Source organism: Apiospora kogelbergensis (assembly GCF_038363985.1).
Source record: "Apiospora kogelbergensis strain CBS 113332 chromosome Unknown utg000009l_segment0_segment0, whole genome shotgun sequence".
Taxonomy (NCBI): Eukaryota; Fungi; Ascomycota; class Sordariomycetes; order Amphisphaeriales; family Apiosporaceae; genus Apiospora; species Apiospora kogelbergensis.
In genome coordinates, this window is record NW_027117426.1 from 2,100,113 (window position 1) to 2,122,114 (window position 22,002).

At 53.1% G+C, this 22,002-nt stretch overlaps 7 protein-coding genes across 7 annotated transcripts; 3 read left to right on the forward strand and 4 right to left on the reverse strand.

The window, feature by feature from the left end:
* Positions 1-357: 357 nt before the first annotated feature.
* PG998_013735 (uncharacterized protein) lies at positions 358-1,968 on the reverse strand (the record flags this gene model as incomplete). The annotated part of the gene is made up of 1 exon (XM_066880551.1): positions 358-1,968. One exon carries the CDS (start codon positions 1,966-1,968, stop codon positions 358-360), a length of 1,611 nt encoding a protein of 536 aa, XP_066724690.1.
* Positions 1,969-2,917: 949 nt separating this feature from the next.
* On the forward strand, positions 2,918-3,182 carry PG998_013736 (uncharacterized protein; the record flags this gene model as incomplete). The annotated part of the gene is made up of 2 exons (XM_066880552.1): positions 2,918-2,947; positions 3,000-3,182. 2 exons carry the CDS (start codon positions 2,918-2,920, stop codon positions 3,180-3,182), a joined length of 213 nt encoding a protein of 70 aa, XP_066724691.1.
* Positions 3,183-3,900: 718 nt separating this feature from the next.
* On the forward strand, positions 3,901-4,966 carry PG998_013737 (NAD(P)-binding protein; the record flags this gene model as incomplete). Its single annotated transcript, XM_066880553.1, has 2 exons — positions 3,901-4,577; positions 4,642-4,966. 2 exons carry the CDS (start codon positions 3,901-3,903, stop codon positions 4,964-4,966), a joined length of 1,002 nt encoding a protein of 333 aa, XP_066724692.1.
* A 903-nt stretch (positions 4,967-5,869) lies between these two features.
* Positions 5,870-9,526, reverse strand: PG998_013738 (phosphatidylserine decarboxylase; the record flags this gene model as incomplete). Its single annotated transcript, XM_066880554.1, has 8 exons — positions 5,870-6,037; positions 6,102-6,853; positions 6,909-7,929; positions 7,967-8,001; positions 8,097-8,427; positions 8,478-9,140; positions 9,207-9,251; positions 9,350-9,526. The coding sequence occupies 8 exons, from the start codon at positions 9,524-9,526 to the stop codon at positions 5,870-5,872; spliced, it is 3,192 nt and encodes a 1,063-aa protein (XP_066724693.1).
* A 2,866-nt stretch (positions 9,527-12,392) lies between these two features.
* Positions 12,393-13,265, reverse strand: PG998_013739 (2-3-diketo-5-methylthio-1-phosphopentane phosphatase; the record flags this gene model as incomplete). The annotated part of the gene is made up of 1 exon (XM_066880555.1): positions 12,393-13,265. The coding sequence occupies one exon, from the start codon at positions 13,263-13,265 to the stop codon at positions 12,393-12,395; it is 873 nt and encodes a 290-aa protein (XP_066724694.1).
* A 2,574-nt stretch (positions 13,266-15,839) lies between these two features.
* On the reverse strand, positions 15,840-16,906 carry PG998_013740 (coatomer epsilon subunit; the record flags this gene model as incomplete). The annotated part of the gene is made up of 4 exons (XM_066880556.1): positions 15,840-15,948; positions 16,002-16,240; positions 16,308-16,450; positions 16,513-16,906. 4 exons carry the CDS (start codon positions 16,904-16,906, stop codon positions 15,840-15,842), a joined length of 885 nt encoding a protein of 294 aa, XP_066724695.1.
* Positions 16,907-18,000: 1,094 nt separating this feature from the next.
* Positions 18,001-19,449, forward strand: PG998_013741 (uncharacterized protein; the record flags this gene model as incomplete). The annotated part of the gene is made up of 3 exons (XM_066880557.1): positions 18,001-18,200; positions 18,380-18,654; positions 18,881-19,449. The coding sequence occupies 3 exons, from the start codon at positions 18,001-18,003 to the stop codon at positions 19,447-19,449; spliced, it is 1,044 nt and encodes a 347-aa protein (XP_066724696.1).
* Positions 19,450-22,002: the final 2,553 nt, after the last annotated feature.

Genomic DNA, 22,002 nt, shown 5'->3' on the forward strand with positions numbered 1-22,002 from the left:
CTCACATAGCCAAGAGATTCCCGATACAGAATATGGCACGTACGGCCCAATTATATACTCCGTGGCAGTAACCCATCCTTGATAGAAATAGTAAGGAACGTGTACCGTGGATGAAAGGTAGTCCACGAAGGAGGATTGTTCGTTTTTGGCTCAATCATCTGCTCGCAAAGAGGGAGTGAGTGATGTATGAACGTGAATGCGCAGAGAACACAAGGCATCCAAGCTTAGATTTCGTAAGTCATTATCAGTAGCGGTGGGCACCGCAATCAGTTCCGATGAGGACGGCTGCGACGAAAGCGAAGATGACGACGAGGCATGGTCGTCGCCGCTTCTGCCGCTTCTGTCGCCCATCACAACTCAATTGGCGACACCGATGCAAGCGAACAGCTTCTGGAACTCGGTGCACTCGAGGGCCAAGATGCCGTTGCTGTCCAGCATGCAGGCGGGGCGCCAGAACTCCGGGTCGACGCGGTCGAGCAGGCCCGGGTAGCTGTTGAGGCCCAGGGGCTCCGTGACACCCCACGGGTTGCGCAGGACGACGTACGAGCGGTCGCCGAACTGGCACCAGCCCAGGACCGAGTAGGCGTGGTTGGCGACGATGTTGGAGCCCTTGTACATTTTGCCCGTGGCGTACGTGTAGGCGGCCATGGGGTTGATGGTCTTGAAGTTGACCGACGAGGCGCGCACGATGCCGAGCAGCTCCTTGTGGTTGCGCTCGGCCGTGAAGAAGTAGTGCGGGTCGCGGCCGTTGATCTGCGCCATGGCCTTGATGGGGTCGCCGTAGGCCGTCTGGGTGATGTCGGGGCGGTCGCTGCTGTCGCCCGTGATCCACTTGGCGAAGGCCTTCTCGTACAGCGCGGGCCAGATGTCCATGCGGTCGCTCGAGCGGGCGTAGATGCTGTCCATGCTCGAGTTGTTGACCGGGATCTCGTGGTTGACCTTGACGGTCTGGGTGCTGTTGTTGTTGCGGCCTCCCTTGTCATGGAACTTGATCTCAAACTGGGACTCACGGCGGCGGCTCTCATCGCGCTCGTCGTAGTTGTGGCTGACGCTGCGGGTGGAGCGGTTAATGACAGCCGGGTTGGCCCAGAAGACGGAGAAGATGGCAGCAATGAGCCAGGAGTTGCTCAGGGCTCCCTGGACGGGGTCATCGAAGCGGTTGGCAACAGTGCTGCAGCGGCCACGCATGCTGTTGATGTAGCCGGTGGGCCTCTCGTTCATGCTGAAGCGGTTGTTGAAATCCATCAACATCTTCTGCTGGTACTGGTGACGAGCAGTCTCCTCGGCGTGGCGCCAGGTGGCATTGGGTGGTGCCCATCGATCCTTGGAGCGGCGGAACATGGTGGCCAACTCGTTCACAGTCATGGTGATCTGCGTGTTGGAGACCGTCTTGGACAGGTTGTGTCCATCGAGGACGACACGGAGCTTACCGTTCTGGAGACGGGCCAACTTCACCTTGGTGCTGCCGATGCCCTTGAGGCCGACCTGCTCAAGATCCTCGAGCTTCTCGACACGGGAGAGATCCGGGGTGACAAGATCATTCTCGTCGAGAATCTTGACGTCGTCAGACTTGAGCCGCTCAGCCGTCTTGTTCTTCGAATCGAGCTTCAACCCAGCATAGAGGATCGAATCGTGCTTCAAGTCAAAGAGCTCATCATAGTCTGTCTGGAGGACGTCCGAAACGATGCGGGCGCAGTCGCGGGAGTTGTGCTCCAGGCGGTGGCCCAGCATCGACTCGCACAAGGCGTAGGGGTTGATGGCCCCGACGCAGACATCACTGGGCTCCTTGTCGGGGTCGGGAAACTTTCCAATGTCCCCGGTGGAGACATGGACGTCCCGGAGGTCATCATACTCGTCCAAAGTAGAGGGTGAGGCTGGGGCATCAACCTTACGACCGGTCAAAGCCTCGAAGAGAGCATACGGGTCAACGGTGACCTCGTTGCGGGATGAGGTAGACTGGTTATGCATCTTGATCGAAGAGATATAGTAATACGATGTCAGAAGTTGTGTTGGAAACAGTCGTTGCTTGGTGAAGATGGGTGACTTGAAGAGGATACTAGACCTGCCCTCCAGACGAGAGATCCGTCGGTATTTATGTCTGTTACCCCAGCCTGGGAGGCTGAAGCCCCTGTAGGCCACTGGGAGGAGGGGAAATCACAAGTTGATGACTATGCACAATGGGAGGAGGGGAATAGACTTACAACGTGCGTTAGGGCCCTAGACTGAAGTAGTGCTTAACTTCGTGATGGCTCGATGACAACACAGGCGTCAAGTATAATTGGCTTCACAGTCGACGGCCCCAGAAGTTGCGCTGGGACACGCTGTCGCGAGTTTGAGCAACTCGGCTTACCCCTATTATTGACATGGGGTTGCTGTGATTGGCTGTTTCTCCGTCCCAACAAGGATCTGGACAGCTCCCGAAGGGTGTTCAAACTTGTGGGACGTAATGGCACGCCGCTATACTGGACTCAGCTGAAAGCAATGCATGCGTCTGTGGAGGATCAGGTTTCAGAGTTCGTAACCAGGACCGTACCTGGTCATGTATCCCTCGACCACACCGGAAGGATACTGGGTGACTCTCTGTCTTCAGTCCAGCCAGAGACCCCGCAGTGGGAAGGGCAGTAATAGGGGCCTGCAAGGGATGCAATTGACTTCGAGGTTGGAGTTGAGCTGCCCCCGAGCCCTGCCCTCTGCAAGTCGAGCGAAAGTCAAACCTTGCTGCCCTCGATGCGGCTCAAAGCCCGTATGCATGTTGCTGGCAAGGCATCACCTTGAGGCTGCGGGGAAACCATCTTCCCCGCCAAGGTACGCCTCTGCAGTCATAGTAGGCAAACCTTGTTTGGACGATGAGACCGGTCTCTGCTCGCTTTCCACCGGATTTCTTCGGCAAAGAAGGGGGGCAGGGGGGGTTTCAACCATGGAAGCAATATCTTCTACTGAGTCCAGAGTAAGTTTCCTCGGGTACGTGTGTCGGTTGCTCGGAAGTGCTCCCTATTTAGCACCAGAAGAATCTGGGGGTGGCTTTTGGCGGAAAGTCTCCTGGGGGCGCCACTCCTGCCGGACACGTGGGTATCCGTCGTGGAAGTCAAGAGGTTGCGTTGGCTGCGCCAAAGCCAAAGCCAGAGCCAGAGTCAACTGTCCGTCTACTCATAGTCATACCAACAAACCGAAGTGTTTCGTAATACCACGGCTGTTGGGATAGTAGTGCCGTACGCGTAAGCCCAGGGCAAACCTGTTGGGGGCTAGGGCGGAGATCTTGCCAGACGACAATGGTCGGCGGTAGCGAGTCTCTTCCATCATCGACAGCAACTGCCAGAACCTCGTGCAGCAAAGCCCGTGGTGATTGGCTCGTACTGAAGGGTGCTAGGCTTGAGCTTGACCTCATAGATTAACACGAGAAGTGGTAGCGTGTCAAATGTGTGCAGGCTGTTTGCTTATGGCAACTGACTTTCTGCAATCTAATATGTATGCGCCGGCGATCAATGTAAAACCAAAATCGGCTCGAGATCGTATGATGGTTGGAGGAAAGGAGGAGGGGAAGTTGGGCGGGCAATGGCTGCCAAAACCTTAGAATCGGCGTGCATTATTATGCGAAACCCTAATGCATCGAATATGCGCTGTCCAGAAGACATAGCCAGCACTGCTGTTCTCGGACAAACAGACGGGCGATCAATTACCCCGGGGCGGCTGAACTACAGTCCCTTTTCCCGACTGATACGGGGGCTAACATCTTTAAAATGCGCCGCCGGACGGGGAAGGGGGCAATTGAAGCTCAGTATATGTAGATATATGTAGATATATATAGATACATACATAGATAGACAGATAGATAGACCTTCACAATGTAAGGAAGGGGTACACATTAAGTATTCGAACTATCCAATGACCGGCTTCACGACCATGCCGCCAAACCCTCGATACAGCATCTTCGTGACCGGCGCCAACGGCGGCCTAGGCTCGGCAATCGTGGACCAGATGGTCCGAAGCCCGACGCTAGCTGCTGAATACCACGGCCTGTACACCATCCGCAGCCCCCAGCGGGCCGCGGGCGTCGAGAAAGCACTGCAGGGCGCCAAGGCCGCAGGTCACAGTCACGAACTGGTGCCGCTGGATCTGGCCAGCCTGGCCAGCGTGCGAGCGACGGCGGCGGACGTCAACCGTCGCGTGGCCGAGGGCTCGCTGCCCCGGATCCGGGCGCTCGTGCTCAACGCGGCCTGGCAAGAGTACACGACGCAGACGTGGACCGACGACGGGTTCGACCAGGCCTTCCAGGCCAACTACCTGTCGCACTTCCTGCTGACGCTGCTGCTACTCGAGAGCATGGACCGGGAGCACGGCGGCCGCGTTGTCGTGCTCGGCAGCTGGTCCCATGACACGACCGATAGACGCAACACCATCGGTCCCACGGGCACGGCCTACTCGACCAACCAGTACCGCCAGATCTTCCCGGACCACGAGCCCATGAACACCGAGAACGTCGCCACGGGGAAGTGGAGCTCGCTGGCGGAGCACCCGGGCGACCCTACCGCCGGGTATCGGAGATATGGCGCGTCCAAACTTGCAGAAGTCATGATGATGTAAGTTAAAAGTCACACAGAAAGGCTGTTTTTCAATGGGAAAAAACGATAACAACAACAACAGGCGCGAGCTATCCAGGCGTATCGCCACCGACCCGACGCTCTCCGGCACCACCGTCGTCGGCCTAGACCCGGGCGCCATGCCGTCGAACTTGCTGACGGAGCGCGGGACGCCGTTTTTGCGGTTCAGTGCCAAATGGCTGATGCCGTGGCTGGTCCCCGTGGTGGCGTGGTTCCAACCCAACGGCGACTACCGCACCACAGCCCAGTCGGCGCGCGATGTGCTGAGTGCAGCAGGCTTGACCAGCTTTGGAGGCTCTTCTTCGCCCAATGGGGCGTACTTTAACGGGTCCCAGGCCGCCGACGTCGGGCCCGAGGCCAAGGGATGAGATCAAGTGCAAGGCGCTATGGACCGAAGGGATCCGGTTGGCGGAGGTCCGGAAAGGTGAAACGATGTTGGCCGATTGGCGGTAGATTATCACAGGAGACTCGGGTTTCCGTTGAACTTCGTTTCGACGTGGCACACATTACATGTCTCAAGTGTTGGATGTACGAGAGCTTTGAATAAATATATCGCCCTTTGCCTCTTCTAGATTCCAATCCTGGATTCGGCTTTTCCTGCATATGCAAAACATATTGAGATCCAATGAACACACATGTATGTATCCACCCTCTGGTTCATCATCTCTATACATAGCAATGGCCAAGGCCAGGGGATGCATGAGGTAGTTAATCATGCCGGACATGAAACCCAGTAATCTTCAAGCCACATATCAACGAGCTAATTAAGAGTTTAGTCAGTGTTACAAGAGATCATGGGCCGACTCAAGCTACTTGGCAGTATCAGGAGACAAGAATATGGCAGCTGCATGATGTAACATTTCTTTCTTTCTTCATTTCTAATCCAACAATATCAACTAACAGGCTATAAAACAAACGACTGTTGTCTGAAAATGTGTGGTGCCCTACAGCGGTTCTAATGCTTTAGGGGGTCCCTCATCTACCGGGGATGGACCAATCAATACAGTCGGTGTATGTTCCCCTCCCCTTTCTTTGCCTGGCTTCGTCTATGATCAAAAAAGGAAGGTGATTGTTCCCAGCGTGAGATAATCTATGCCAGTGGAATAAAGACAACGACCGATTCCACGTCACTTGGCATCCTGTTCATTTCCTCCGGGTCATCCGTCCGCCATATCGCGGCAATCGACACCGGGCGACGTTGTTAAAGCTCCTTGTATTGACGAGTTGCTCATCTTGCGCAGAAAGTGCCGCAGCTGCTTGCCCGAGCCATTCTATGGCGCAGGCAAGCCGCCCATGCCGTCTGGGCCACCGCCACCTCCACGGATGCGACGATGAGCCTCTTGCTTGTCTGCCTCGGTGATTTGATTCTCGTTCTTGCGCATATCAGGAGTCCATTGGGGAACTCCGGGGCTGTGGCCCATGGACATGCCAGCTCGGACCTAGAATGCAATGTCAGTTTCATCTTGAAGAAAACCAGCGATCGGGTGAACGGGGTAAGCATACCAGCGTCTCCAAGGCACTGCTCGAGTTGTCTACCAGATCAGCATCATACACCATTTTCCCCTCCTCAAACAACACTAGGATGGTACTGCCTCCAAATTTGAAGTAACCAAGCTCTTCTGCCCTCTTGACCTCTTCGCCTTCCTTGCGAGTAATCACAGTGCTGCCGACCATCATGGCGCCCACACAAATGACCATGACGCGCCCAAATTTGGGGCTGTCAATAGGGCAAATCACACGGACATTCTCTCCGTAGACGTCGAGTGCCGAACGGATGGCCATGGGGTTGACGGTGTAGTACTCGCCAGCAATCAGCTTAGGTTCTCGCAAAATACCGTCGACCGGAATGTGGAAACGATGATAATCCTGTGGCGCCAGTCGGAATATACCCATGGCACCGTTCTCATAACGCTTAGCGTCTTCGGGATAAGCATCGCCAAGCAATCTCTTGATCGTGAACTCGCGGCCCTTGACCCAGATTTTGGTGGCCTGGTCGAGACGGTTGAAGACAACAGATCGGCAATCAGCAGGCGAGACGAGAATGTTTGGGTCGTCGGGGGCCGAGCAAGGGCGTGCATCTGGCTTCAAAGCGCGATAAAAGAACTCGTTGAAGTTCTTGAACTGGTCCATCGGCAGCAACACCTCGGACATGTCGAGGTTGTGGAATTCGATAAAGCCAGGAATGTCGGACTTGGACGCGGGGTCATCGTATTTCTTTCCCTGTTTAATACTCAATCCCTTGAGGAGCTTACGGACTGCAAGGCAAATTAGTGTCATTCTTCACTCGCGTCACCTCGGGAGCAAACTTACTTCGCTTCTTCTCCATATCTCTAGACTTCAAGCCTTTGTAGAGTAGGCGAATACCAAGTCGCACATATACACTCATCTTCTCTTCGTTGATCTGGCCTGTCATACGGTCTTGGACGAGAATATTGGCCGAGTTGGCGCCTAGCTTGTAGCCGCCGTAGGAAATCTTTGTGATGACCTTGGAATACCACTTTCTCTGAGCCTGGCTCGCCGTGACAAATCCGCCCATCATCAACGAGTTGACTTGCCTCCAGTCTTGACTGGCACAAGTAGCGATATGGGTGATAATGTCAGCGTCTCTACGCTTGTTGAGTCGCGGCTGGTGGCAGATGGGGCATTCTCGAATTTCGACAACATGTTCCTCTCTGTCGTCGTTCAGATCATCCTTCTCGAGATCATCTCCTTCCTCTCCTGGCGTATTGAGGTCGGGTACGCTAATGGTAGATGTCGCCGGCTGCTGGCCTTGAACGTTGTTGGAGTCGGGGCTGAGCACAAAAGAGTCAGGCTCACTGCCAGGGGTCTCAAGGGGAGTCGAGTTACTGCCAGAGGATGTCTGGTTTGGCATATGTAACGAAGCCTTTAGCCTGTCTGCATCTGGGATCATATGCCTCATCCGGTCACCCAGGCCCTGCGCCTTGTTCTTAGCTTGCAACTGATCTTCCAGACAAACGACGACTTCGTCCAAGGTGAGATCGGGTGTTTCATCATCGGCCTTGTGCGGGAACCGTTGGAAGAAACTGTCAATGGTAGACTCTTTCAGCGTTGAGCCGAGCGTATCCAGCATAGTGGTTAGCTCGACCTTGCTGATGTCACCACTCTCATCCGTGTCGTATTGTCTGAGCATTGCTCGCCAGAATTGCTGCCGAAGCGCAGGGTATGGCATATACTTGGCACGGATATAGAGCTGTGGATTGTGTTTATCTTCCCATTTCTCCTGGTTCTTCATCTTGAGAGGAATCGTGAAGTTGATAAAATCCGAGTCGTCTTCGGAAGTATCGCTGCCGTCGGCGCTGATAGAAGGAATCTGTTCAGGCTGTAGCAAGCCGGGGTTGGGAACAGACGTAGGCCCGGCTCCAGGGGAAGTTGCCAGCTGCGACTGTGATATAGTTGATGTCGCAGAAGGGCTCTTAGTCAGTGGCGGTCGACCCTTCAAGCTCTGCTGAGAAGGACTCCTTGACAACGACAACTTACTGAACCTCGACGACTTCTTCACAGGCTCGTATTCCGGGGGATCCTTGAGGTCATAGAGTCCAGTCTCTGGATCCGCTTTGGGAGCCTTTTCAATCAGCTCTCTCAGGGGCAGGCTGGAAGACGCAACAAAATCGTTGCCGGAATACTTGTCGCGATCGATCACGGTAAACGAGAACGAGTATGTTTGTTCATGACCCAAGACTTGAAACAGCATCTTCTCGTTGAAGATAGGATTCAGGTTGTGCCTGATATACTTGGTCCGGTACGTCTTCTTGCCAAGCGAGGCCACCACGAAAGGATCCATGTCGAAGCTGGTCCTCGTCAGGTTGTGCTCAGGGGGAGGTCGGTGATGTTGAGGATCTCGAGGAAGATTAGACCCACGACATCACTACCACTGTGGGCAAACTCGTAGGGGTTTTGTCTCTTCTTGCGCTTCAGTCCTCGGATTCTGAGTCTCCTCTTTCGCTTCTCGATGGTTTCGGGCTTGTTCGGATCTTCGTCCTCAGGTGTCTCGTCGTCGTCCAGCAAGTCGTCGTCGTCAACATCATCCTGGGAATTGTCGGATCCACTGCGCTGCAAATCTTGGACATCCGAGGCCGACTTGTTGGATTTGACAGGGGCGAGTATAGGGGTTCTCGTAGGTGTCACATTGCGAGAACCGCTCTCACTTGCTGATCCGGCGAGCAGGCGTACTTTCTCCAGAATTTGGGCATCGGTGGCGTCCTTGTCGGCCGAGTCGAAAATGGTGCACTGCAGCAAAACCTCGCCCGAAACATAGTCCTTCTTCTTGCCTCGCTTGCTCTGCAGAGGATACCACGTAGGTTCCTGCGCTGTCTTGTCGTTGGCGAAAATCTCCTCGAGAGCCAGGTCGAATTCGCCCAGATAATCTTTCCCGAACCTGTCCTTATCCCAGCAGATCGCATCTAGTAAAAGATTGTCCACGCCGGTAATGGGGATAGTACATATCACATTCCAGTCCGGGTCGAGTGTCTTGGGAACGCAATGAGTCGTGAACTTGGAGTCGCCGCAGGCCAATTGCAAATACTGTCACGGGCATTGTCAGTACGCAATTTCGAAACCATGCACGTGTGAATCCCAGCTTTTGCTTACCGGATCTGAAGTTCCCCCACGGTCCTTCGCGGCCAGATTGCGTGCCTAAAGGAAGTTCGGTGTCAGTGGGTTCGATCTCGCCAGAATCATCCTCCCTAGTTGTTCTGCTAGTACTGCCCCAATAGGACTGTATGGTTTCTTACGCGAATCACAATGACTTTCAGCACCAAGCCCGCCCATGCCTCTTTCTTGCCGTCTGCAGTGAGCATGGTGTCGCTTTTGCCTGCGCGTAATGGGCTGCTACTTCGACTGTTGTTGGAGGAATTGGCGTTGGAGGAGCTCGAATGCGGTTTCAGCCGCGAGGGAATGATGCGGACCATATTGGATTGCTGGCGGGGGTCCGGCTCTCAAGGGGGCACACACGGGCGGTAACCCCTCAGGTCTCGCGGATCGATCGTCTTGGGGTTAGGGGGAGGCGGGGGAGGGGGAGGGAATGCGAGCTGTGAGCCCAGTGACGTGGATGAAGTCGAACTCTAGTGTCCTATTGGGCGTATTTTGGCTATGCTGGGAAGGGGAAGGGGAAAAAACTTGGCTTGTTGAATGCAGTCGAACGGATTCGTTGGACTTTTGAGCCTGCTGCAGCCCCCTAAACTATTGCTGTAACAGACCAAGTCACTAAAACGAAACAAAGATTGGACCAACTGAAGCTCGAGCTTGGATCAGTTGCAGCTGAAGCGAGACCTGAAAGCCACCAACCAAACCAGCGTCCAAGCGCCTCCCGGGATGATGTCAACAGCTGGAAATGGAACTGGACACTTTGTACGTGCCACTTTTCCCAGGGGGAAAGCAGGGAACCTCGGCAGGAGAGCAGGGTTGAAGAAGGGAAGGGCAAATTGAAAAGTCCCAATATTGATTGGTAAGAAAAGGAGTAGTCAATAAGAAGAAGAACAGGCAAGCAGGGGGAGGGGAAGGTCAACAGCCCTCGCAGAACGACACACCTTCTGCTGGTGGCTACATATACGGCCCGTCAACGGCGTTCAAGACAATTCAAGCTGTGTCTCTCGTGTCTGACGTTGCAGGAGATGATGCGGTCAAGGATCAGGCTGGCAGGTACTGGCTGCAGTACTGACTGGGCAGGGCAAGCGCATAGTAATGCATCGGCGGGGTACACTGTGGCTCGAGCCGATTTACCGGGCCATGCCAGGGCTGATGTCCATGTTCTGATCGCGATGGCGCGCTAAGTTTAGAAATCGGCATTTTCCCATGCTGTATCATACATGAAGATCGTTGACCTTTCCAGTCGAGGGCCAGGCTTGGATGCGGGTGGGTGTGCTCGTACAGTTGGTGGTACACCTGAATCGCGAGTCTGCAAAGTCCCAAATGTCCCAAATGCCTCGCAAGAACCAGAACACCACAACGCAGCTATGCTACATGTACATCATATCACGCATGTTGGTAAGGGCAGGAACTGAGCTGAGCCTCAGAAAGAGTAAGGATGGGCGGGTGTCGTGATTGTTTAGTGGATGGAGGAGAGATGCGCGTCTGTCCTTTCCCCTGCGGTCGATCGATTTGCATTGCCGCAATGCACTGTGTGGCCATGGGCCTTTCACCATGTAAGTATACTCGCTAGCAGCAGCCTTTGTTAGGGTGTATCCGCCTACTATTATCTCGCAGCCATTAACGGCGCCTTCGGCCGTATCAGGCCAGAGTGAGAGGAGGATTGAATCTTATTCGATTTTATTTCGTGTTAGTAGCATTGGTTTCTTTTCCAACGAACTCAGCAAATATATGGGCTGAGAGACGACGTGGCTGCGGCCACATACGTAAGCAAAACAATGCGTGGTGAGAGGGACATGAGATTGGCCGGCACCTTCGGCCTCGGACTGACAGCTTCGCGATGCTCCGCAAGCGCGTCACTCGTATCAAATGACTCGCAACGAAGCGAGCTGGAAACCTTGACGCGTACTCGGCTCTGCCATTTACTTGGATATTTGGACGTGTGCCGCTATCATTAGTCCTTCCCCAGCTTGTTAGTTGCTGCTTCCCCGGGGGGTGTCGAGGCAGGGCAGGCTGTGCTGTGTGTGCGATATATAAAAAACGGCCATTGTATGGCTAACAATTTGCGAAGCCCACCTACCGACACGTAAGCCACATAGGGGAGGGGAGCAAGAGGTATGGATGCCAGGACGTCAATGTGCATATCGTCTCTCAAGCGTTCGGTTGTGTTACACTTCTCTGCCCGTTGTCTCCGGATAGCCTCCGCCCCCGCGTATTGCAGGTCTACACGTACATGTGAAGAGGGAGAAAAACCAAGCGACGCGGCTCCATCTTTGTCAATGCTGGGCATGCTCACGACTTCTGCATGCCAAGATTTCTTTTTCGCAACCACGCACCACCCTCTGCTGCAACTCGACTAAGCGGAAGCGAGCGGCTGAAGCGGTTCCTGGCATAGTCCTTCCGTGGACCGATGGCGAAAAGCTAGGAGGTCTGGGAGCGATAATTCGGGATAATTCATTATGATAGGGAAAACGTCGCAGGGGCAGCAACAGCAATCTCTTCGTCCTGCCGTATTTCGCAAAAGAGCCCTCACGCTGACCTCTTCATTGAAAGTGGTTATCATTGATCAAAAATTTGCTCTTCGGCGAAATTACCAGCGGCGTTCACTGGCTTAGAAGCTTCATGCCAAAGTGCATACGAGTAATCAAGTGTACTCAGGGGAACGGATTCGACGTGCCGGTTTCTCTCCATCTAGCCGGCATGGTGTTGACAATCAGGCGTATGGCGCGAATGATGCCGTATCTTCGACCGCTTTGCTTGATCTAGGCAATGACGGGCTATTGCCAAATAGGTCATGCTTTCGTCATTGGGTAAGTCGAGCCGACTAGCCGTAGTCGAAATGTTGCCAACGAAGCCGTGTAACCGGACCTTGCAGCCATCACTTGTTTGGAGAAGGACCTGTTAAAGGCAATCAAGTGCACAAAGCGCACGTAAAATTGCAATCGTTTCACACATTTTGAAACACAAATAGCAGAGGGGCTGTCTAATGTCGGTTCAATTTCAATGTATCCAACATATGACGCCTCATAAGATACTTCATCGTTTGGTTGTACGTTTTAAGTCTTCCTATCATTCTTCTCCAAACGCCACGCCAGATATGATGAGAAACCCCTTATACTTCTAGCCAAATACAATAAACTCCGAACCCGCATGAATTTCAAAACGTCAAGTCGTAAATGGCGCCGTCGATTAAGCCTGTGCAGGAGGAACAATACTGGCAGAGATCTCATTGACCTCGAACTGCGGTGTCTTGAGCTCCGAGAAGGCCTCAGGCCACAGGAACATCTTCTCTTCCTTGCTGGGCGACATGATAGCGAACCTCGGGACGGCCTGCTGACTGGAGACGCGACGCCACAGGTTGGCGCGCGGGTTGAAGATGGCAGGCAGACCCTTGCCGGCCGTTTTCTCGGCGTCCTCCTTCTGGATCTGTTCGAGCCGCTTTTGGATGTCGGCGAAGGAGTCGAAGGGATAGTACTTGATCTGGTTCTCGATGCAGTATTCTTCGAGCCGCAGCCCGCGGCGGGCGAAGAGGACGTCAGCCTCTCGGGCGGCGGGGAGGTCCGAGACACCGTCGCCAATGAAGACGATGAGCGGGACAGTACCGTTCTCGCACGTCAGCTCGGCCTCGCTACGAGCCTCGGCGATGGACAGGGCCTTATCATGTCCAAGCTCGGTGTCGTGTCTCCAGATGGGTTTCCACTCAGACCCGTCGTCCTTGATTTCGGCGTCGTTGGCGACAATTTCGATACGAGCAGATGCCTCCTCGCCCAGGAAGGTGTCGAGCACCTTTCGGAGGATGGGCTTCAAACCGGCAGAGATGACATTGAAAGGGACATCGTTGGCTAGGCACCAGTTATGGAAGCTTTGGAAATCACGATCGATCTCCAGGGTCTGCTCCATAACCTCAAAACCATCATCGAAGGGCACCTTCAATGAACCCCACATCTCCTCAGATACATCTCGGAAAGATCGCTCTCCTGTCTTGATTTGTTCATCGAGGATTTCTCGTCGTTTCGAACCGCAACCATGGGCATCAAACAGGATGTGGCCAGTATCTTGCATGAAGATTGTTCCGTCAAAGTCTTGGGTCGTGTTAGCATCAGGGGTTCCTAGGTCGGGATGGTATGGCTAGAGGCAGCATTTTCCAGCAAATACCAGAGCTAGGCAGTCCTAGAGGGCTGGCGTTCAACGTACCTGAAAAGCAGATGATTTTTCTCTTTTGGTCCGGCCTGCTAATATGGGGCAGGGCCATTGATTTGGCCATAGGCACAGCCGGGGAGTGATAGCAGCAGGCATTCTGGATATGGAAGTTGACGGTGAACAGTGTCTAAGCTTTGGCACGAGAAGGTGTCTTTGAGACTAAGCAAATCAAGCCACAGTGTTTCTTGCTAACTCAGTGTAAGAGGCGACTAAACGATACTCTGGTCGTGAGAAAAGTTCGACAAGGAAAAGGGATGGAAGGGAGGCTTATATAAGGGACCAAGTGCCTTCCACGACATGGGCTTTGGCGGATTCATACCAAGGCGTACTGCCAGTATAGAAGCAGTGCATGCAAAGCTTTTCACAATGACGAAGACGAGGTAAGGTTGTGGACCATCGTCGCTTCGGGTAGCGCGTGCAAAGAGAGCCTCCGAGCGTAATCCTGCATGTGGCACTCGCAGGGATGCATGCTACGATGTTTGCCAGAACCTCGTAACGCGGAGCACTCGATGAACTCAACGGCGAAGCATGGAGATGGGCAGCTGGCTAATAGGTAGGAACAGCAGTGGGCGACTTGTGGGCGACCTGCCGACAGCGTATCCGCATGCATGCTCTCGTCTAGAATGACCCAATCCCACATCTGGTGGAAAGCGTATCCACCTGACGGCTTGCAAAGATAACCTAGCCCCAGTCCACTACCGATGTGGTCAGCGAATGGCTGATGGCATACCGACCTGGGTCCGGCCGGTGCTATGACTTAACTGGCATCCGCCAGCCAGCCAGCGGGTTGATGCCCGCAGCCCGCTGGTTCCCCATGCCTTCGCCAATGGAGCCCCGGGATCCAGACCAAAGTTGAAGTTTCATTCATCGTCCAGGGGCGGTTTGCAGGTGCCTAGATTCGTTTAGAACCAGCGATCAGCACTCTGGTGGTACTCAATCACGATCCTCATCCACTATGCGAATTTGATACATCGAGAAGTCCTTATCGGCAAAGGCAGAGGTGTGCCTGGATATCGCGGTTGCCGACACAAATCGGAACATATCGCTTGTGATAGCCTAGTGCTTCCGGATTGGTTGCAAACCCCCGGTAGCGTGCGGAATAACTGTTCGTTGTGTGATTGGCCTCCCTTGCATGCTCTCTGTCGAAGCCACAGTATGGTCGTGTAGGTTCACTCGAGGCGCATGTGCTAGTTGGTAGGCTGCGAGGCGACGACGCTTGAGGAGCGTTTCCGACAAGTCCGGAGAAGGGAATGATGTCATGACTTGACTAGAAGAGAAGATTCATATTCGCATCCTTCAAGCTGCTACGGCATAGCAAACTATTGTCTGGTCCAGGTCAGGGCTCCGCAATGCAGCAGCCATGGATGGCAATGGCTCCTTTTCTCCATGCAGCAGCACCCCTCGTTTGTCTCGACCCTCTGTATGCGGGATAACGGTGGGCGGTGAGGGGCACACGTGTGTGCGTGTCTTGTGAAAATGAGGGGCACATGGGGATAGTCTTGGCAATAATGTGAAATAGCTTGGTAGCCTACCAGCCTACCTAGCAGTATACCTAGCCCGTAGCCCCCAGCCCCTAGCCCCTACATATACTGCCTACCTACTACCCCTTCCCCTTTTCTGCTTGACTGCCACGATTGATGACTTGATATCATATCGTTATGGGTGGTACCTCTTCATCTAATAAATATATTGTAATTGTAACCGCATTTCACAAACATCCAACGACGGGTCTGTTCCATTTCTATGTAAGAAATGACGCCAGATGGATGCTGTGCCTGCTGCTGTTTGATAATGAGATCGTGATCATGTTGTCGGGCTGCCCTACTCCGAAGCCCTAGGTAATCAACCAGCCCCCTCGTCGCTGCATATGTGCAGTCCAGTCATTGAGTTTATCGTACCATTTCCTGCACTTGATCCTTCCTTAGCCACCTAGGAGAAAACCTCATTAGCGCCAGACCTGCAGTCACATCGTCATTGCGCATCCCCAGGGACTCCTTCTGATTCAGGACATTTACTCTAGTCTCACGAAATCTGTCAGTTTATCTCGCCAAGATGCAGATGACGTTTGTCTCCTACTTATTGCACATTAAAGACCCTAATGAAATACCCCTGCAGCTACTCGACAGATCATATCAGCGTCTGACAATTACCATGAGCAACAACTGAAAACGGCCGTCGTGCACAGAACCAGTGAGCATGGTAACTCTTCAAAAGAAAAGATATGTTGATCACATAAACTACTCAGGAATCCGCCCCCAGCGTGCGCTATGGGCGAGGCTCTTTTTGCTGTTAGCCACGCATCACACATATCATATTGTCTCATTATCATATTGATGTCTATTTCTACCCCGTTGTGAGGTCGCTGTTCAGTGGCAGACTTTACTTTTCTTCTCCCTCCTAACCCCTCATAGCCCCGAAAGCGTGTTTCAAGTGCCCCTAAGCAGAAACTTTTGCGCTGAACTTCGATGCGGCCTTGTCAAACAATGCATCCTTCTCTGCCAAGTCAGCGAGGAACGGGTGCGAGGGGTCGGCGCTCTGCAGAGATCTGTTTGTTTTGTTAGTGTCATGACCAAAAGAAAGCTTGGCAGGATCACTCACGCTGTAAGTTCTGAAGGGCTCTTCCCAGTTACGATATTGAGGACGAGAAGGTTGGCAATAGCTTCGGTGTACTTAGGATCCTTCTGCACGGCCTGCTCCAAGGCAGCCTGTGCTTCCTCAACTCGACCCAGGTGAAGCTCACAGACCGACTGCGAAACTAAGGTGACAATAGATGATGTGGAAGGGGCTTGCGCCAGTTCCTCGAATACGTAGAATGCTTGTTGGTATCGCTCGCCGCCCTAAACAAAGAAGAACTACAATTAGTTACTGCTGTCATAAGCATACAATCAAGCTGAGAGAACGTACCATTCTGACGCCGACCCAAGACTCCGCCAAGTTCACCAGCAAACTATCTTGGGCCCAACTCCGCGCAGCCTTGACCTCCTTCAGGGCCAGGTCTGTTCGATTTTGGAGCAGATGGATTTGTGTAATAAGAGCGACGGCCTCGACTGTCCATTAAGTTAGCTTCCTTGCCTTGCGGACCCAATTGTAGATTGACAGGTAGACCCACGGTTGCCGGAGTGTTGCGACAGCAGCGCCAGCGCCTCTTCGCTCTTACCAGCGGACTGTAGAACTATGCCTCCAATGGTCTGGACTGTCGCATTGTCGCTGGACGAGCTGGCGAGCTCCTCAATCGCCTTGACCGCCGCGTCCGTCTTCCCCAGGCTGTGCTGCGCCAGAGCGCCGACGGCAGCCAGCTCGGGCTCCGACTCTCCTTGCACGTCTACGATCACATCGTCGGCTTGGCCCAAGGCGATGCGGGCGCGGAGGGCAAGGACTCGGGCAGGAAGGGCGTTTTCGGAGGACAAGGCTGAGGTATCGAAATCGACGACTTCCTGGTACTGGCCCTGGTGGAAGTGGTTGTGGATGTTGATGAGTTCACCCTCTGCGCCGAAAGGATCCATATTGAGGGATGTGTAACTGGGACGTATGAAGCCTTGCGATTTTTCCTGTTGTCGTGCTGAGATGTACCAAATGTCGTGATGGATTCGATTATTGATCCAAGCTTCAAGGCCAGATACGTACTTTAGGAGGTGGTAACTGTCCAGAGCACCGAGTACTGACCCGATAAAGCTGCCAGGTGGCAGACAGGGGTTATTCAAGCTCGTGGCATATGGTCCGTGCACCTGGCGACTTCCTCGTATCATTTACACCCATCACCATTGTTGACAACTGCAAAAATAGGTATTGTCACAGTATAAGCAGGTTGCTTCTTGGAGACAGCGGACAATGAGGCCCTCTTGTGATCCTGTATGGTTCTTTCCTATCCGAGAACTACCATCAAAACGACCATTGCAACTGTAAAGCGGTGAGGATCTACGGCCATATCGCAACAGCCTTGATATGGAACGACTGCAAGCAGATTAAGCTAAGTGTGTCGAAGAAATGAGGAGAAGATGGATTAGATACGGACTGGAGTAAAGACTTAGATACCCTATACCCTCCAGCATGGTCAATGAGTAGCGAGCCGTAGGGAATGCAGATCAACTGGCAAGCGGAGATAACTAAGTACCAACGCACTTGTAGCCGATATCATGTCCATTGGGTTGGCCAGCTGCCTCTTCCGGCGAATTCACAGTGTTCTTTCGAGAAGTGCTGCTCGAGTGAACTGGCGTATGGCAGTAGCATCTCGTGTCAGTGTAAGTCAAGTGACAGACCACAGCTCGCCGATGTGAGCCATAGACGCTTGACAATCGAGAAAATAACTGGGAAACCAATTTTCCGAGCAAGATCCAGTATTCTTGCTACTCAATCAGCTATTTGTTGGGCGCAAATTTCCAGGTACAGACAGTTCCAAAAGAAAAAAAACCAAAAGATACGGTAAGGGGCAAAGGGGCCTTCGATGGTAGCGCCAGTCCTGTTACTTACTACAAACCAGGCCGTGATTGCTAACATGTTATGATGCGAAGAACGACTCACAAGATTCGAGAGTGCTGATACTAAACCAGGTTTGAGGTCGAAGCATCTAAGAAACGAGCAGACTAGGAGCATCAAAAAAATGTCGGGCAAATCGTCGAAGCCGCCGGATTCCGTGGCCGTCCGAAAGAGTGGCATGGGAAAGCTTGAACGATTGCCCATATCTAACAATCCCCTGGACCATCTCTATGAGAGAATCAAGACTATCGATGACGGCACAGGAAATATGGGAGCGATGAATGCGGGCGTTCACATCGTGCGAGCAAAGAAGACCGGACAGGTGTATGTCCAGAAATGCTATCGCAGCACCAACGATACCCTGATCAAATTCTTTCGCGACGAAATCGGCTACATGAGGGCAAGTACGAATCTATACAAATTGATTCCCTGGATTTAAATGTAAACAGATACACGCTGGGCTATCGCTGACCATTGGTGCCTCAGAGACTGATGCATTCCAGCATTGTTCATTATGTCGCCGCTTACGTCAATATGAAACCTCCCTACGAGGCTGCCGCCTACTTGGAATACTGTGACCGAGGCTCCCTAAGAGACATGATTAAGCTCTATATGGCAGAAAAGAAGACGCCTCGGAATCTATACATCCCAGAGAGCTTTATCTGGCATGCGTTTCTAGGTTTGGCGGACGCCCTGAACTTCCTCAAGACAGGAAAAAGCTTCATTTCCGTGGAGCTGCAGAAGAACGATACCCGCACATGGAAACCCATCATACACCGTGATATCAAACCCGACAGGTAATTATGTACTCTCCCTCTTGATGATTTTTGGCTTTACCATCATGGAGTGTCACTACAGATCGTGGACCGAATTCAACTAAGATCAATTTCCTAGTAAGTGGATTATCGAAGACTTCAACCGAACTCCATGAGAGAGCAAGATACTTCCCCTAAATCCGAAAAAGGGCCACGCAGAATCCCCCATTAGTTGACCACCGGAGACAGATATCTTCCTGCGCTCCCGCGACACCCCCAACTCCACGAAACCGCCCTATGTTCTTCTCTCCGACTTTGGCATAGCCTGCTACGACGACATCGCCTCGAAGGGGTCGAGCAACTTGGGCCCTTGCGCCGCCGCGGGCACGCCCGAGTACCACGCGCCGGAGCTGTGCTTCCACCCGTACCCATCGGCGGGCCAGGCGCAAACCCAGCAGAGTAGCCCGCACACGGGGCGGTCCGACGTCTTCGCCGTCGCGCTGCTCATGTACTGCCTGTGCGAGCGGGCGGCCTTCCCGCATATCGACCCGCGCTGCCTGCCGCTGCGCAGCGCCGCGGCGCTCGGGCGCACGGCGCGCCCCGCCCGGCTCGACATCAGCGCCCGTGGCGTCTACTCGGACTACCTGGCCCGCGTCGTCGGCTGGGCGGGCGCACGGGAGCCGAAGGACCGGCCCGACGCCACGCAGCTGGTCGATGGCGTGCAGAAGCAGTGCCAGCTCTGGAAGGCGGATCCGAACTGGACGGCCCAGGTGGCAGAGACGCTACCGAGCTGGGCAGCTCCCAAGAGAACCGTGTAGGTACGTGATAAGGGATGTGCAAGTCAGCTGGCTGCAGCAACATCATGTGTCGGCAGAGCAATTCACTACCTCCCGTCAGGAAACAGCTGTGCTGTATGTTGAGAATAATGTATGTCACTTTGACCAAAGACGACAGACTCTTGCGCTTTGACGCCATATTCGCCCAGGCGACAGCGTGTTTTGGGCCATGAATTGGAGTGTCACCATAGATGTTGATCACGTAGATAGTCTCGACGAAGAATCGCGGTCTTTAGATTCGGGGCACGTTTCGAACCCTACAGCATGGCCATGAGTGTAACCCTTTTACAAGCGGAAATCCAATCTCTCGCCATCCGTGAGGTTCTTGGAAGAAAGTATCATTATATTATACCAAGAAATGTTACCTAACTATTACTCAATGTCATCAAGGGTGAGGCTTTACTTGGCCCAAGAAGAACTCGTGCTTTGCCATGACACGAAGTTGTATGCTTGGGGACGTGACTTGCCGTCTCAGCCAGCGCAGATCTTCCTTAGAGTTGTGCGAACATCCCACTCAAGAAGTCAAGTATGTAGGTATTTGAGGCATGATGCAGACAACTGGAGAATAGCCATTTAGAGTTTCTTCTTTATCTTTCTTACTTTGGCGTTCCGTTCCATGATGGTAGCAAACCGAGATACCCGAAAATACTACAGAGTATGATGTAGTAGGCTGAATGATTATCCATGAAACACAAAATGTCAAACCCATAGCACTTCTTACTTTATCCGACGACACAAATGCTGCCCAGCCCGCATCCGACAGAAGCCCCGGATCCGATGGAAACAATGAAGGGCGAGAAGCGGAGAGCGATATCGGGGATATCCCGGTAAGAAACGGGCCAGGGCTTGGCTGGCTGATACGCACATGGATAAGCCTGTCGACCATGGGTTCCCTGATACATGCCATGTTCAAGATAATAATACCCCGGAGACACAAAAGAAGAAATCTAGGTCTTTTCTTGCTTGGTGTTGAACAAGAGGTTCAAGCTGGTTGGGAGCCACACTTGGTATCGAAACAAGCCCGCACTGTAGTACAGAGTTTGAGGTAAGTTCGCATGACACATGATCCAGCGTTTCGGCGATAGGTTTTAGGAGAAGAGAGAACCCAAAGCCGACGACACTGGCATCAATTTCTTGTTTTTCTTCAGTTCACACTCTGTCAGGTGGATGGCCAGCAAATTGTGAGTTAGTTACCTACAGGCTGGCTTTGCCTTCATAGATATTAAACGAAACAAACCAGGAAATACGCCCCTTCAAACCTGGCATGCCCCGAGCTAAGATCATACGACTTTCAAATGTGCGTTGGTCGTAGCCGTTCATCCCACCTACCAAGGATAAGTGTTCTGGGCATATTGATGTTCATCGTAGCGTAGCAGATCCAACTTAACCTTAAAGTCAGTTATCCAGATGAGATTTCTGGGCCAAGCCCGATGTCATACCAGGGTCACGCGCAGCCGGAACCTCCGTCGTCCTGATTCCTGATGCTCAACTTTTCCAGCATCGAACCCACACGGACCAAACCTTGTAGAATGGGCTGCATTCTGGATATTTCGTGAGAAAGGATACTTCTGTGGCCCAGGGCGAAGTAGCAAACAAGTAGGCGGGATATGCTGGTAGAAGTTGGCTCGCCTGGACAGTGCAGGGTAAACCCATTGGGGAACGTTTCTAGAATATTTCTAGTCCCTATAGGTTTGAACCTTGATGCCGCCCTTGTGCATCTTCCTGACCCGCCTGCAATGACGAGATCCCGTCATGCATCCGTTACCAGATCTCCTAGCGGCCCGTTACATTCGACGACTGTACTCGCTGCTGCCATGATTACCACAGGGTCACATTCGACATCAGCAAAATGCGCTGCAGGTACAGTGTGTGTTGTTGTAGTGCTGGACTGGGTGAGCCGCCTGACTGCGATATCTGTATAGTGACAATGCTTCTGTACTGCACAAAGTGGCTCCGGAGGTGAGTGCGACCAGGTTGAACATCGATCGACCAGTGCCTTTTACAATTATGCAGTACGGTAGTCTCCCTTCCCGACCAGCTGTCCATAACAGCAGTGTACTTGATCGGAGCCGTTTCGTAACCAGCACTCGATAGAGTACAGACGTACCTTGGGCCATGACTCGCGGCAGCATTCGCCTGAAGGCCCCCATAATTGGACGATATGAGTCAAGGCTTCTAGAAGGACGCTAGAACCTCGTTCTTCTGACCGACAGCAAGGACCCTGGTTCGACTCAGGGAAGTGTGCGCAGCAGCAAGTTCCCAATAGGGCAACAAGGAAGGTGGACCACGTGGTGAAGGCTGTCGGGGCCTAGCCGACGGAAATCTCATGATTCAATGACGATGTCCGACATGTGGAATGTGAATCAGGCCGTCTGCATCCGCTGCGTGGCAGAGATCGATCGAGTTGTACCACAGGTGGTGGCTTTATTAGCCATACGACCATAGGATAGGGGTGAGATCAATTGGAGAACCGATGGTTGTTTCTCATTCCAAGCAGGAAAGACTGTTGAACGAGGGCGAGGGCGAGGGTGTAGG